Genomic DNA, 17923 nt, shown 5'->3' with positions numbered 1-17923 from the left:
ACTGACAAACCAGACATAATCTGTTCAACAGAAACTTTCCTCCTTCAAGATGTCTTTGACTCCCTAGTATCTCTTCCTGGTTACTCTCTCCTCCGGTATGACAGACTTGAGCCTCGTCCTGGTGGAGGAGTTGCTCTCTTCATCAAAAACTCTATTCCAACTCTGCATGCACTTCCCTCATTACCCCACACCCCCAGCAATACCTCTGGCTACGGCCTCCCCTCCACTCCCACCTCATGTTTATATGTGCACTGCGCCATCCACCAAACAGTGATGACTCCATTTACACCTCGCTTGCTGAAAACACGGACCAACTTCTATCCTCTCATCCCAACTCTCTCGTCCTCATGTGTGGTGACTTCAATTGTCATCATGCCAGTTAGCTGGGTTTAGGTATCTCCCTCATCTGCCATGGCAATTCAGCAAAACACTTCTGTGACTCATTGTGACTGACTCAATCTGTCAACTTCCTGACACAGATCTCAACCAATGGTACTCCATCTCTTCTGGATTTGATTTTGACAAATTTCCCTGAAAATGTCCGCTGTTATACTTCTGCTTCAGTCAGTTCATAAAACCATTATGCTTGTCAAAGTAGACATCTCTCTGGCTGCTGTTAGAGAACTACCTCAGTGCCGTCGAGTCTGACATTTAATTAAGGCTGACTGGCAAGGACTTCAAGCAGCCATCAAACTTCTAGCCCTATCTCCCATCTCTACTTTCTGCGACATCAACTCATACTGGGAATTCTTTCAAAGAAATTTTCTCTCTCTGATGCAGAAATTTCCGATCTCGTCTTCATTTGTCTTTCCATTCCTCCCGCCCATGGTACATGGAAGCTTGTGTTGAGGCTGTTGTCCTGAAACAACTTGCCTTCACCTCATAGAAGGCAAATCCACCTGAAGGCGATCTCAATTCCTTCCACAAAGCTCGGAACAAGTGGGTGTCTACCCTCAGGAGAGAGAGAAAACATCATCGTTCTAATCTCAAGTCTGAACTTTCAAACCTGTGCCCCTCTTCCAAATCCTGGTGGCATCTGGTTAAGTCTGTTTCTGGTGTATGTTCCCCCTCCATCCCATCCCTTACCTCAAATGGCCGTACAGCTGACACCGCACGTGAAAAGGCTGAATGTTTAAACTCAGTGTTTGCTTCTAAATATTGTCTGAAACCCATCGCTTTCTGTACCCACCTTACCCAGTCACACCTATACTATATGTCCTTTTCTCCTGACAAGGTGAACTTGTGTCAAACCTCGACTTCGATTCTGAAACCGGTCCAAACGGCATCAGCCCACGTGTCCTAAAAACTTGCTTTGCTGCTCTTGCTCACCCTCTCTCTGTTCTATTCACCCTCTCATTTGCTCAAGGTCATCTGCCTTCTGCTTGGAAATCAGAAAACATTACCGCTCTGCATAAAAAGGTGCAAAAACAGATCCCTGCAACTACAGACCAATCAGCCTTCTCCCAATCATCTGCAAGGTCATGGAATCCATCATCGCTTCAGACAATAAATCCTTCCTCTTCTCCAATGGCTTGATTTCCCCTCATCAATTTGGATTCAGACCAGGTCACTCTTCCCTGGACTTGCTGCTCCTGCTTTCCCAACAATGGAGGGAGGTCCTCAATGCCATACATGAGATCAGAGCCATATCCCGGGACATATCGCGTGCTTTTGATCCGGTCTGGAACCCCACCCTGCTCACCAAACTCTCTTCCTATGGCATCCAAGGCAATCTCCACTAATGGCTCACAGACTTCCTCTCCTGCTGCAGTCAACGTGTGGCCCTTAATGGAATTCTCTCATCTTCTCTTCCTGTCCAGGCTGGAGTTCCTCAAGGTAGTGTTCTGGGCCTTGTTCGATTTCTGGTTTTCATCAATGATCTCTCAGACTCTCTGGAAAATCCTGTTTACGTCTTTGCTGATGACTCCACCCTCTGCCGTACCATCTGTCATCCCTCAGACCGGCAAGCAGCAGCTTCTTCACTCTGCAGATCTGGATAAAATCACAAGCTGGTCCAACACGTGAAACATGTCTTTCAATCCTGACAAATCTCACACTCTCACTATGTCTCTCTGAAAGGGCCATCTGGAATGAAAAAGTCGATTTTCTTGTGCTATATATTTAATCAGATTCTCTTTACCTATTATTAGGACTTCAATGAAGATATGATCACATTTTAGGTCAAATTTATGCAGAAATACAGAAAATTCGAAAGGGTTCACAAACTTTTTCTCACCACTGGAGCTCCATTGTAGAAGAGCAAACAAGGTGTTGGACCTGTTACCTTGCTTTCCCAAGGGCAAAATATGAATCCGATTTAGCACCAATGGGAGCATGTGGATCATCGGCTAATATAAGAGCAACCCGTCCATGTCCACCAGATGCAATGGAATTAAATGAAACTCTCACAGGGATACGGAAGGAGCTGGACGAGACGGTGATATAAAATCTTGTTAATTTAACACTGAACATGAGAGAGGGGCTTCATGCTTCCTAAAGATCACTTGGAGAAGAACTGAAATACAAAAGCTCATTAAAGTTCTTTGTATAATTTTTATTTTCTGCAAAAACTACCACATATAATATGAGCATCAGGTTGCTATACCTTCAGTCTTGGCCAAAAATATTGGCACCCTCACACTTTTTTCAAACAACTCATAATTTTATCTAAAAAATAAGTTGAAATTGACAAAAGTATTTGGTCTCCACAATTCTTTATTTCACTGTTAATATGATAGAACCTTTGTTTTTGATTCAGACTTGATATAACCTCTTTCATCAGAAAATAAAAGAAATGGCATTGACAAAATTATGAACTCCAAAGACTTAATATTTGGAATCACAGCCTTTGGACAAACGAACTGCAGTCAAGCACTTCCTATATCCATGAATGAGCTTCCTACACCTCTCCACTGGCAGGATGGCCCACTCTTATTGTGCAAACTACTCCAGTTCTCTAATATTTGAAGGGTGCCTTCCAGATCTCCCCACAGGTGTTCAATGGGATTTAGATCTGGAGTCATTGCTGGCCACTTCAGAACAGTCCAGTGTTTTTATCTTCAACCATTCCCAGGTGCCTTTTGAAGTGTGTTTGGGGTTATTGTTCTGCTAAAAGACCCATGACCTTCGACGGAGACCCAGCTTTCTGACACTGGGTTGAACATTGCGCTCCAAAATTCCTTTGTAATCTCCTGATTTCATGATGCCATGCACACATTCAAGGCACCCAGTGCCAGAGGCAGCACAGCAACCCCCAAACATCACTGAACCTCCTCCATGTTTGACTATAGGGAAGGTGTTCTTTTCTTTGAAGGCTTCATTTTGTTTTTTCTGTAAACATAGAGATGATGTGCTTTACCACAAAGCTCTAATTTGGGCTCATCTGTCCATAGGACATTCTCCCAGAATGGTTTTGACTTGTTCAGGTGTATTTTGACAAACTCCAGTTGGGCTTTCTTGTCTCTCTCGCAGTAGTGGGGTCCTCCTGGGTCTCCTACCATAGAACCTCCTTTCAATGAGTTGGCGACGGATGGTGCAAGTTGAAACTGTCATACTTGTGTCTGCAGGTCAGCTTGAATCTGATTGGTGGTTGATCGAGGTGCTTTCTCCACCATTCCAGCAATCCTTCGCTGCAATCTTCGATCAAGTTTTCTCTTGCTTCAATGTCCAGGAAGGTTGGCGACAGTGCCATGAGCTTTAAACTTCCTGATAACATTGTGTACGGTGGACACAGGAACATCAATGTCTCTAGAGATGGACTAGTAGCCTTGAGGTTGTCCATGCTTGGCTACAATCTTGTGTCTGACCTCCTCTGACAATTCTCTGATTTTCTTTCTTTTCTCCATGCTCATTGTGGTACAGACAGTGACAAAAACAGCAGAATGACACCTTTTCTCTGTTCAAACTGGTTGAATGAGTGATATTTATATTGCAGGCACATGCAACTCACCATCGGTGAGTTCAATGCCAAAGTAAAGCAGAATCACCTTCTTTAAATCTCTTTCTCACAACTTCTAAAAGGTGCCAATAATATTGTCTGGGTCATTTTAGGATATATTTGTGGAATAAGCCAAGATTTAGGAACTTTTTTAGCTTTTTTGTTTTCTTCCACTGCAAACCAAAGAAATACATATGTGGATAACAAAAGATTTATTAATTTCAACAATTTTCTGGAAGAAACGGTGCATTATTTGAAAAAAGTGCAAGGATGCCAATATTTTTGGCCATGACTGTAGCTCTTCTGTGAGCCTTGGCATTGTGTATTAAAAATAACTAAATAAATAAATGTATCTTGTATGACACAATGTATTTACTATAAACTTGCAAATCTAAGCCTCAAGTACCCAAATGGCTTTAAAGCAAAAAAAAAAGAAAAGAAAAGAAAGTCTGAAAAACCATATTTATCATAAACAAATAATGAAAAGTACTTAAACGACAACTCCATTTTCATGACAGAAGACTAGCTAGCTCTCCGGTTAGTGATCATCATCTTGCTGATCAGGCCTAAGGATGCAAAACAGTGGTTCTACTTTGAATGACCATGATGCATTTTGGCCTGAGAGTGAGGATGAATGAATATCTATCGTCTTGAGAAGTCCTAGCATGGCTTTTCTTGAGATGTATTTGATCTTCAGAATAAAGTGCATGTGTTTAGGTTTGTCGATAATGCTTTGTTTAATCTCTCCCATATAATATAAAGAGATATTCCAAGTGAGAAGAATGGCAAAATACACTTAAAATACAGACTTGCATACATCTTCTTAAGGGGTTACTATCTTTCTCTCTGCTTTTGCATCTTCATCAGTCGTATGATTGACGCCGCCAATAAAGGTCATCCACAAGCCATCTGTTTTATGGCAATTACAAAGCACATGTTTACAGATGTATTAGTCCAATAACATAGAATTCATGTTCATGTGACTGTCATCATTATATTAATACTGATGCCATGTGGTAGCAGAAAGAGTAGACATGTTTAAATTTGAATTTGATCGGTAACCAGAATAGATATAGCCAGGGATACAGGGATATTTGCACGACTTGGAGGTATCTTGTGTGTGGATGGATGATCGTATATTTTGTTAGTATAGTGCCGGCATTGTGGGCCAAATAGCCTCCTTATGCGCCAAAGTTATTTGTCATGATTAGTAATGTTTATCAAGTTAAAGAATCTCAGGAAGCTTAATCATCTGACACAATTGTCTTCCTTATTGTTCCAGGAATAACAAGCTGCAATCTTTATTTCCCCAAGATTGTTCTTTGTACACCTTTTTGAACGATGTAAACCTTCTATCTTCAGTTTTGCTTTTTTATGAGAATCGACATAATTGTTTCAACAACAAAGAAAAGAAAAAAAAAAGACAAATCGTTATCATCGTAAAATAATTAAAAAGAAGAAGCTATTTGGATGCAATACAAAAAAAGGAGGATCTATCCATCATCATCGTTTTAGATACGATTAAACTGGATTTAGATTGGTGCCGAAAAACAAATTTAGATCGATGGGTAGATACATGGACATTGGCAAACACATGAACATCGCATATATCAAAATTCCTTACACTGTATATCCTTGTACATATCGAAATTCCTTACACTATATCCTTGTATATATCAATATTCCTTACACTGTATATCCTTGTACATATCAAAATTCCTTACACTGTATATCCTTGTACATATCAAAATTCCTTACACTGTATATCCTTGTACATATCAAAATTCCTTACACTGTATATCCTTGTACATATCAAAATTCCTTCCACTGTATATATCAAAATTCCTTCCACTGTATATCCTTGTACATATCAAAATTCCTTCCACTGTATATCCTTGTATTTATCAAAATTCCTCAAACTGTAAATCCTCATATATATCAAAATGCCTTATTCTGTATATCCTCGTATATTTACATATCAAAATTCCTAAAACTGTATACCCTCATTTCTATCAAAATGCCGAAAACTGTATATCCTCGTATATATCACAATTCCTTATTCTGTATATCCGCATATATCAAAATGCCTTTTCTGTTTATCCTCGTATCTATCACAATTCCTTACACTCGAGATCCGCATATATCAAAATACCTTCCACTATATATCCTTGTACATATCAAAATTCCTTACACTGTATATATCAAAATTCCTCAAACTGTAAATCCTCATATATATCAAAATGCCTTATTCTGTATATCCTCGTATATTTACATATCAAAATTCCTAAAACTGTATATCCTCATTTCTATCAAAATGCCGAAAACTGTATATCCTCGTATATATCACAATTCCTTATTCTGTATATCCGCATATATCAAAATGCCTTTTCTGTTTATCCTCGTATCTATCACAATTCCTTACACTCGAGATCCGCATAAATCAAAATACCTTCCACTATATATCCTTGTACATATCAAAATTCCTTACACTGTATATCCTTATACATATCAAAATTCCTTACACTGTATATATCAAAATTCATTACACTGTATATCCTTGTATATATCAAAATTCCTTACACTCTATATCCTTGTACACATCAAAATTCCTTACACTGTATATCCTTGTACACATCAAAATTCCTTACACTGTATATCCTTGCAGACATCAAAATTCCTTACACTGTATATCCTTGTAGACATCAAAATTCCTTACACTGGATATCCTTGTATATATCAAAATTCCTTACACTGTATACATCAAAATTCCTTACACTGTATATCCTCGTATATCGAAATACCTAATACTGTATATCCCAGTGCATATCAAAATTCCTTACACTGCACATCCTTGGACATAGCAAAATTCCTTATACTGTATATCCTTGTATATATATATATATATCACAATTACTCACACTGTGTATCCTTGTATATCAAAATTCCTTACAATGTATATCCTTGTATGTATCAAAATTCCTCACAATGTATCCTTGTATGTATCAAAATTCCTCACAATGTATCCTTGTATGTATCAAAATTCCTCAAACTTAAATCCATATATCCATATATATATATATATATATATATATATATATATATATATATATATATATATATATATATATATATAATCAAAATGCCTTATTCTGGATATCCTTGTACATCACAATTCCTTATTCTGTATATCCTTGTATCAAAATTCCTAAAGCTGTATATCAAAATTTCTTACACTGAATATCATCGTATATATCACAATTCGTTATTCTGTATATATCAAAATTCCTAAAACTGTAAATCCTCATATATATTGCTCAAACTGTAAATCCTCATATATATTGCTCAAACTGAAAATCCTCATATATATATCAAAATGCCTTATAGTGGATATCCTTGTATATCACAATTCCTTATTCTCTATATCCTTGTATATCAAAATTCCTAATACTGTATATCAAAATTCCTAAAACTATAAATCCTCGTATATATCAAAATTCCATATACTGTATATCTTTGTATACATCAAAATTCCTTATTTTGTGTAAACTCGTACAGAGCATTTCCAGCGCATCAGTTCTGGTGAAGCCGTTTCCCATGGCTAAGAACCAACCCTCGGCAGGTTGGTACTTCATCGTACAGTATTGTAGGTTCAGGGAGGGATTTGGCCAAGATACCGGCACAGAATGGCTTCATCTTTCCCAAAGCACCATGGTATCTTTAACGGCAAACAGCATCTGGTAGTAACTCTACAGGACACCCAGCTCACTGCCCCTCTGATGGATGACACACTCACTGGTATCACACCCAAAAATCAGGATTGACACATTCAAAAATATAATTCATTTTGAAGTCTTAATGATCAACTCATTCCTCCAAAGACAGTGAAACAAACCAGACAAAACGAGCCAGTTTTGACACTAATAAAGAGGGCATCGTGTCATATTAAATAGCCAATAAGTCAACTGTGAGGTGTGTGCGTCTGTTAAAAACAGCCTATATCCTAACATGGTCTACACACTCCCCCTGCTGTATGAAAACTGAACCGAGTATAATCATGAACACCAATTCTTATTTACACAGTCGAAGGATCATGGAGGAAGTTGTACATCTGGAAAGTGTAGGAAAAGGACATTAGTAGACAATATACAAATTATAGTGGACAGCATAGAACAGAGTTTGATTTCTTGGTCGTGAGGAATCAACAGTTGTGGAGGATCAAGGAATAAGGTGGTGGTGGTCGAGCACGTCATCACACAACACAGGCCCTTGGTGTTTGTTTTAGACATGAAGAAAAGTAAGAGGGTTAAGAAGTGGGGTCAGAGGATTATAAGGTGGGGGAAGTACAGAGACAAAGTCACCGTAGAGTACACGGACACGATAAGGGCCAGGTATGAGAAACTTAGCAAAGAAGCCAAAGGTTTGGAGGAATGGAAGAAGTACAAGGAGGTGTTTAGGGAAATTGCAGAAATTTTGTGTGGAAGGACATCAGGGAAGGGTGCATTGTCGAAGGATAGAAATCAGGTATGGTGGGTGGAGAAAGAAGCGAATGAAGTTGGTGAAAAGGAGGTGGTTTGGAAAAGGACAGATAATATCAAGGATATGGGGAGGTGGCCAGATGTGGGGTTGCTGCACCTGTATGGACAAAACAAGAAAGCAGAAAGGAAAACTACGGATAAGGCGAGGAGTGATATGGAAGAGGGGGTGCATAACAAATTGGAAGAGGATTGTGGGAAGAAAATGATCGAGAAATTGGCTCGTATCAGGGATGAGGATAGCAAGGACATGAAGGGGGTTAGAGGGCGGTGATCGAGGATGGTGGCGGGAGGCCAGTGGCAGAGAGTGGGGCAGTATTTAAGGTATGGGAAGGCTATTTCAAGAAGCTGTTGAGAAAGGAAGCAAGCAATGGCAAGCTGGAACTGAGATGTTATGTATAGGGGAAAGTGGAATTCGTGAAGATCAGGAGATGCAGACAGCAAAAAAGAGCGTGAAGAAGGGAAAAGCACCACGCATTGATGAGGTGCATATACAGAGATGATAATTGGTGTGTGAGAAGTCGGAGTCAGCTGGACATAAACGCTGTTGAATGTATGTATGTATGTGTGTGTGTGTATGTATGTATGTATGTATGTATGTATGAGAGAGGGTTTGATTCAGGAGGATTGGACGACAGTGTTAATTGTGCCGATATGGAAAAGGCAGGGCGATGTTCAAGATCCAGGAAAGTACAGAGGTATTGTACTCCTGAGTCATCATCTAGCTACTGTAGAGGATTCTGCATGGGAGAATAGGGAGAGTGCAGAAATAAACATTGATGAAGAGCAACAGCGGTTGAGAAAGGGTAGATGGTCGATGGATGGGATGTTCACATTGAAACAGCTGGTGGAGAAGAGATTGAAGATGCAATGGTATTTCTGAACCTGGAGAAGGCCGATGACATTCCCGAGAGAGATGATAATGGCAACACTGAGATGGATGGGAGTGCCGGAAGCAGAAGTTAGGTTAGTGCGAGAGATGTACAAGGGCACAACGGGAAGAGTTTTGGTTAGTCCGAAGTTGGCAGAGTTCAACGTGAACACATGGTTTGAGGCTCGCTCAGCCCACTCGTGTTTATCATGGTGATGGAGCTGATAAGGAGGAAGGTGAGCTTGAGGGGTAGTATGGGAAGGATTCTGTGTGGGGACAATCTGTCTGTTGTGGTGGAGAGTGGGAGTTATAGGGAGTACTGGGGAGTACTGGGGAGTGGGGGGGGGGGGAGGGTGGTTGATAAGAAGCATTTTGTAAGCACGAGCCGAAGATGAATATGGAGAAGACTGACGTGACGTGGGTCGGGCAGCAGAGAACATAAATAAATATCAGTTTAGAAGGGAAGCAGGTCAGGCAGGGAAATAGGTTTGAGTGTCTGGGAGAAACAGTAACCGGGGATGGTACATCCGAGGCAAAGGTGGGGAGGAGGATTCAGTTGGGTGTGAATGCATGTATGAGGGTGAAGCGATTTATGGCAGACAGAAAAATATCAAGGAAACTAAAAGGGAAATTTCTGGTGTTTTGTGTAATGCTGGCCTATGGTCTGGAGACAGTGACACTGACAGAGAGACAACAAAAAAAAAAATGTATGTCTGTGAGAACAATTGGGTCGGGAAGATTGTGGAAGTGAAGAGGGTGGAGAGTAAGAGGAGGGATGAACTGAGGGAGGAGATTGGTGTGCAATTAAGATTGAAGGGGGGGGTGGTAAAGAGCCAACAAAGTGAGCTGTTCATATGGTGTGGATAGGGGAGGAAGAAGAAGAGGAAGAAGAAGAGGACGAGTAAGAAGGGGAGGAAGAGGAAGAGGAAGGAGGAACAAGAGGAAGGAGGAACAAGAGGAAGGAGGAACAAGAGGAAGGAGGAAGGAAGAAGAAGAGGATGAAGAGGAGGAAGAGGAGGAAGAGGAGGAAGAGGAGGAAGAGGAGGAAGAGGGGGCTAAGGAAGAAGAAGAAGAAGAAGAAGAAGAAGAAGAAGAAGAAGAAGAAGAAGAAGAAGAAGAGGAGGGAAAGGAAGAGGAAGAATAAGAGGAAAAAGAAGAAGGGGAAGAAGAAGGGCAGGAAGAAGAGAAAGAGAGGAGGAAGAAGAGGAAGAAAAAGAAGAGGAAGAACAAGAACAAGAAAAACAATAAAAATAATAATAATAACATTACAAATTAAATGTGATTTGAACCTGGGATCTTAGCATTACAAACTATGTACAGTCAGTCCTTGCTTAACATTGTAGTTACGTTCTTGAAATTGCAACTAACTGAAACGACTTTAAGCACATACAATTTCTCCATGATAATTATTGTAACTAGGGGGGTTAAGTTCCAGAAGAAATTTTTTATTGTCAGACAAAATATATTATTTCCATATGGAGTGTAAGTTTCCTTGATGTTGAGTAATCTACTGATGTGGATTGGCGACTGTGGTTGTGGGTCCATCGTTTGGAGAGGTTCCAGGCTGAAAAGATCGAAACCTCAATGAGAAACGGTGCACACCCGATGGGCAGTTGGGAAATCAGTCACGTTATAACTTCAAATAAAATAGCTTTTGTAAGTGCTTGCCAGTACATAATATATCTGTGTTTGTGCATGTTGGTATGTATGTGTATGTATGTGTATGTATGTGTATGTAGTGTATGTATATATGTGTATGTATGTGTATGTAGTGTATGTGTATGTATATATGTGTATGTGTGTGTATGTAGTGTATATGTATGTATGTATGTGTGTATGTATGTATGTAGTGTATGTGTGTATGTGCGTGTATGTATGTGTGTATGTGTATGTGCTGTATGTGTTTGTATGTGTGTATGTGTATGTGCTGTATGTGTTTGTATGTGTGTATGTGTATGTGCTGTATGTGTTTGTATGTGTGTACGTGTATCAACTGTATGTGTCTGTATGTGTGTATGTGTATGTGCTGTATGTGTTTGTATGTGTGTATGTGTATGTGTTTGTATGTGTCTGTATGTGTGTGGATGTATGTGTGTATATGTGTGTATATGTGTGTATGTATGTGTATGTATGTGTGTGTATGTGTGTGTATGTGTGTGTATGTGTGTGTATGTGTGTGTATGTGTGTGTGTGTGTGTATGTGTGTGTATGTGTGTGTATGTGTGTGTATGTGCTGTATGTGTTTGTATGTGTGTATGTGTGTGTGTGTGTGTGTGTGTGTGTGTATGTGTGTGTATGTGTGTGTATGTGTGTGTATGTGTGTGTATGTGTGTGTATATGTGTGTAAATGTGTGTATGTGTGTGTGTGTGTGTGTGTGTGTGTGTGTGTGTGTGTGTGTGTGTGTGTGTGTGTGTGTGTGTGTGTGTGTGTGTGTGTGTGTGTGTGTGTGTGTGTGTGTGTGTGTGTGTGTGTGTGTGTGTGTGTGTGTGTGTGTGTGTGTGTGTGTGTGTGTGTGTGTGTGTGTGTGTGTGTGTGTGTGTGTGTGTGTGTGTGTGTGTGTCATGTCTGGCTTCTTTCTTGGGACTATGGTGCAGTAATTAGTCTTTATTTTAATTTAAATAAATTTTCAACAATCAATTGAATATCATCATCTCGAGTTCTGCTGTTTTTTCTCATCAACCCAAGTTGCTTCAGATCTTCATTGGTTCTTTCTTCTCCATGTGATTGCAGAAGTTACGTAACGTCAGCTTCTTCCACTTCACCAAAACCCACTTCATTGGCCAAGCCGACGATAACTTTCTTCATCGTGGGGACAAGATCTTTAAATCATTTCAAGTCATTGACACATTCAGGCCACAACTTCCTCCTCACCTGAGTAACTTCAGCCCAGGACCCAATGATGTTATCAATGCTCAGCTCAGTGTACATAAGGCTTGTACTGGATGTATGCCAGGTGGGCTTATGCCAGTATTTTCGGTATGGTTTATTCTGTAAGCTTTATTAAAATGAGGAAAACCAAAAGGTTGGTACTAAATTGGAGGTAAAACGATTTTTATAACGGAACGTTAAACAACTTTAAATGAGTATGCTCTCTTGTAGATCAGCACTCTAACAACGAAACAATGTTAACCAGGATGATGTTAAGCGAGGACTTACTGTACTTAGAGTGAACACCAAACAGGATGAACTGAAATGCAGACCCTCATCAAAAGGTGATGAGAGACTGTGCTGTCATCCTTATGTGCATTTCAAAAATAAATAAACAAACATTCAGTTGTTGGTGTTTTGGGTTGTGCAATGGTTTTGTACCATCAACCCTCCCAAAGCAAATGAGCAAAATCAAGAGGTGCTAAAGGCCATCCATGCAATGAATCAATATTACAAAGCAATGTGTTAGAATGCCATGAGGCTTGATTACATTTGCTTTTAATTCTTCTGACAGTCAATGGAAAGCAAAGGATTAATAAGCTCATTTAAATTGAGCATGCTTGAGATTTAATTTCCCTTGACCCTTCAGCATAGCATTGGCACCCAAGCCACAACAATACAAAAAGACTAGAGTTACTGGTCTGTGTTACAGGAAGGCAGACATCCAGCACGATCGAGAGAAAGTGGTACTGGAGTTTTTTTTAAAATCATTTCCAGTGTAATTAGCCATGGATAAAGTGCATTCATATACAAAAACAATTTGTTTCAGTCTCACTCGAGAATATTTGACCAGAAATGCATGCCACTTCATGGAAACAATAATGCATACAAAATGTTATGTGTATTTGCATGTATGTATGAAAAATATATATATGTATATGTGTATATATATATATATATATATATATATATATATATATATATATATATATATATATATATACACACATACACACACACACACACACACACACACACACACACACACACACACACACACACACACACACACACACACACACACACACACACACACACACACACACACACACACACACACACACACACACACACCACTCCCCCGATCTCCATTGGACATAATCGTGCAACAAAGTGTCACCTCCAACCAAGAGGCTTCATCCCAGTGACTGTCAAACAGACAAAGATTACCTGGTCAACATCAGTTAGACATCAAACGGAGCCGCCTGTCCATATTGCAGGCCTATTTGCCCTCAGGATGGCATACTCATAAATATGTAACCAATGTTGACCACATTCATCGTTTTAACATCAAACGCACCTCCTGACTCTTGTGGTGAGCATTTCCACGAATTCTCACACAATAAAACCGCATAATCCAAAAACAACAACCGTCTGTCTGCCAACTGTCAACTGTTGGGGCAAATTTGAGGGATCACATTGAATCTTTGAGATTGAAGGATTGCATTGAACAACACACGTCCCTTTGGGGATCATTCGGGGTCAGTCAACCGAACAAAGACAAGCAACTCGGGCTTGTAAGAATGTACACGGTACGACAACTATTCCCTGTGGCTCTGCAATTGGTTAACATTTACTGACTAATCCTCAGTGTGCAGAGCAATATCTTATGAGCTGGTTTAAAATCCTGAGTAGAGGACACAGTTTAGCTCACATTTGTGCAATGGAGGCCACGATCTTCAGGTCAACCAATCCCATTCTTTGTGGACAGAAAGAATTTGTCTGAACTTTATATCTATTCTGACTACGATGGTTTGACTGTGACAACTCTACTGCAGTTAACTTCGAGTCATCATTAAAACCACAGATCCACCACTAGCCCTCAGCTAATTAGCATTATGTTTCTGCTCGAACTTTGGTGATTCATCTCCACCTTCTCATTATTCATGATGCTCAATGGTTCCACCAATCGGGTAATCTCGTCCTTTCTTTCTCTCAACCAGTCAACGTTGAGGACATTACATTGTAACTTTATAAACGAGAGTTTAGTGCTTTTTCATCTGCCTGTGGTTTTGTCCTGAGTGCAAGTTGAAAAGCTTTGATAATGTCGATTTTATTGTAATGAATACATGTATTTGCGCCCGACATGTATTTAGAATGATTGTCACCAAAAGTATTCAAAAGATTTCAAAACTTTAGGTGAGGGAGACGGGATTATAAATACGCAAAAAAAAAAACTCAGAAACCTTTCTTTGTTTTTCCCAGGGGAGCACAAAGTTGCATGGATGCATGAGTCGCATGGATCTGAGGTTGATCCTTGACAGATGTCATCCAACCAAAACTGTCTGATGACATATGAGCACTATTCCGGAGATGACATCCTTCAGAGGGCTAAATCAAACACTCCCTTGGATTATATAAAAAAAGAATCCTGCGCTCCCTTATGAATCTAATACTAAACCTTAAGCCTATATTGTAGATTCAGTGCATTTATATGACCGACTTCATTATTTTGATGCTTCCCCTTTCTCTTGTTGTTCCTTTTGCTCTGTTGTGTCCAGATCCATTCTGTGTCCCAGCTCTTCCACAACATGAGACCATGTATAAAAAAGCATGAAAAAAAAAGCAGCACATAGCTGCAGACAGCACAATTTATTGGAGGCATAGCTGTGCCACTGATGCAGTGCCCTCTGTATGTCAAAGCAGGAATTTGGGACACCACCTAATCCTCCTGTACGACACCCTGGGATCTTTAACATCCACCAACTAATACCAACAGATGGGACACCCAGTGCAACATTCTTTTGAGGGATGGGAGATACATTAATACCTCACAAGGCATTCTAAACACCAGCATGGCATTTAATAGCCGAGTTGGGATTCAAACCCAGGACAGAGAGCTCAGTGGGTAATGTATACACCTCGAGGCAATTGTACCACACCATCGTTATAATGAAAGGGTTGGAGGAAAGTGAGGCACTTCGCTATCAATGGCAAATTAGTCTTTACAAAAAAGAGCTGCTGTACGTCGACGAAAAAAATAAATAAAAAGATAGTTATGTTTCTTAACCACATTTTGAGAGTGGTATGTTAACCACCTTGGGAAGGAATAAAAGGCAATCAAGCCATGTTGTTTGAGGAAGGGCTCATGCCAGTTCACCCTCTTTCTGGGTTGAAAAAAATTTGTTCTCATTGCATCGGCAGCCTCACTTCGTCCCAATAACAGCCTGAGCCAAGGCAATAATGATGCTACAATGAGTCTGAACTGTTCATCAGACTATTGTCAGACATACTTTCACAAGATATATTTATATTCCTGATAATGATTTGCCAGCACACATGAGTAAATTGTGGAATAAAAGACAAAAAAAGAAAGGAAAAAATGAACCATAGTAGAGACTTTCAAACCCACTGAACAAGCAATGTATAATCCTCAAAAGTACAATTAGCCATCTTCCTACACAACTACAAAGAAGACCACAAAGCAGAGAAGTCAAATACTCTATAAATGGACTGCACACTCGTGAACAATGCAAATATTACAGAGCATTAATGTAGGTTGACAACATATTGTTATTGTTCTATATTTTTGTTCCAAATTGAAGACTCAAGGCTCATATTAAAAAAAATACATATATATATATATATATATATATATATATATATATATATATATATATATATATATATATATATATATATATATATTGCATCAAATTTCCTTGGAAGATGACATTAATTACTATTCCTTCTGAAAAAAAAGTTTTGCAGTACTCCCTTGTGCATCAGAACTCAGGAAATCAAGTGATCGATGATGTGTAAACAACATCTTTTAAAATGACGAGGTCAACCTGTGCTCATTTTGTGGAACTGCCAAATGTTTTTACACCTGATACGGCAATGGTAATGAACACAAAACCAATTTATACACAATGGGAAGATATCCGCTCAAAGGACTATTTGGGCTGAAAATTAGGCTTCAATTAAACATTGATCAGAGTACTTTTATCAACTGTCCGCTCACACAAGATGGATGTTTCTTTGGAGCTGAAAATGCTTAAACAGAGCCGAAAATGAAACAACTTTTCTTTTTAGTGTTTTATACAGTGATCTAAGACTTATGGAGGAGCTCGCATATAAATGATGTTCAACAGAAAAAAAAAAACACGAGTAGGCTATACATATCAGAAGGTATACTTTTACATGGATAACTAGGATATTACATACAAACAGCGGACAAACACAAGGCCTCTGGGATTTGAACATGGGTTGACCAACAATGAGCCACAGGTTCAGATGGAAACACCAATAGGTCAAAGCAAAATAAAATTTCCCCATTGCATGGAAAAAAAAACAAACAAAAAAATACATGGCTTGGTTCCAAGTTCTTGGTTGAGCCACAATCCTCAAAAGCCATAAGCGATTAAAAAAAACAACAAAATGTAATGGAGTGCTGCCCCACACAAAACACAGTCTCTTTCAGTAGACCACGACACCGCAAGCATGCAGGTAGGTTTGAAAGCTTTGCTCAACATATACAAAGGTTCAGGATAACAGGATCACAAAGTGATGCTCAGCAAATCCTCCATTACAAGATAATGTGGTTATTTTCTGTATAACCTTTACAAATGGCCAATTTGTAATGGAGGTTGTCAAAACACACCTGGTTAATGGCTGCTGACCCGTCGCTGTTGGGTAGCGTTGAAAACGTTACGTTTGCATCAGCCTCCTGCAAGAAATGCATCAAGTCCTGGTTAACCCTGGTCAAGACGCAGTTCACCTTGTCATATTCTTTACCAATAATTGTACGTTATGATGAATTAGCCAGGTATGATCTCAGTAACATGATCAATCAAATATAAAAACTATATCTACAAGTTAACAAGTCTGTCTTTTTAACATTCACAAGGATCAACATTCGAAATGACATTTGATATTCAAAGTCCTTTCTGAGTAACCACTGTTCTGCCCAATCTCATCATATCCAGGGGCCAGTCTTGGCCATGGGGAAACTGGGGCAATTATTACAGGGGGCCCCACCTTCGGTGGGGGTGGGGGCGAGGGGGAGATGGGGGTGATGGCCGGCTGTTTAGCCAAGCGTCGTTCATGGCCGATTGATTGATAAACTCATTACATTACTTGTATTGCATGGACTTGGTGTGAACACAGGAAGAAAAAAAAATAAACGAACACAGGAAAAATGTCTAAAACTGTGTAAAATCGATCCAAATTTCCTCAAAAATTTCATCACAAAGATCATGATGTACATACCTGTCTATCATAATTAGTTATTCCACTAACGCTTCATTTTATTTCCATAGCTTCATGACGTATGCAAATTTGCAACCATTACTATGACTACTACTACTACTACTACTAGTACGACTACTACTACGAGGCAGCGAGAGTTAGCCAGTGGAAACTCTCGTGAAGAGTTCAGAATACAAACCGATACACACAATTCCACAATAATCGGCATGTACACAAAAATGCTTCGTGCTCTGTTAAAATAAGTGTGTGTCAGTCAGCGTGTGTGTCAGCGTGTGTGTCAGAGTGTGTGTCAGCGTGTGTGTCAGAGTGTGTGTCAGAGTGTGTGTCAGAGTGTGTGTCAGAGTGTGTGTCAGAGTGTGTGTCAGCGTGTGTGTCAGCGTGTGTGTCAGCGTGTGTGTGTGTGAAAATGTGTGTGTGTCAGAGTGTGTGTGTGTGTGTGTGTG

The 17923-nt window shown here is 39.6% G+C and overlaps 1 protein-coding gene across 1 annotated transcript in view; it reads right to left on the bottom strand.

Annotated features, from left to right (window-relative positions):
* LOC147027242 (uncharacterized) overlaps positions 1–17923 on the bottom strand; it is a 151019-nt gene that overhangs the window by 50312 nt on the left and 82784 nt on the right. Inside the window, 1 exon segment of the mRNA XM_085883506.1 lies at positions 16873–16938. Within this exon segment, the coding sequence (XP_085739632.1) occupies positions 16873–16938 (66 nt within the window).

The sequence above is a fragment of the Eptatretus burgeri genome, chromosome 5 (assembly GCF_056783735.1).
Source record: "Eptatretus burgeri isolate ZD-2024b chromosome 5, Ebu_testis_v1, whole genome shotgun sequence".
Lineage (NCBI taxonomy): Eukaryota > Metazoa > Chordata > Myxini > Myxiniformes > Myxinidae > Eptatretus > Eptatretus burgeri.
Note: the sequence above shows the minus strand (reverse complement) of the source record. Positions and strands in the feature narration are given on the sequence as shown.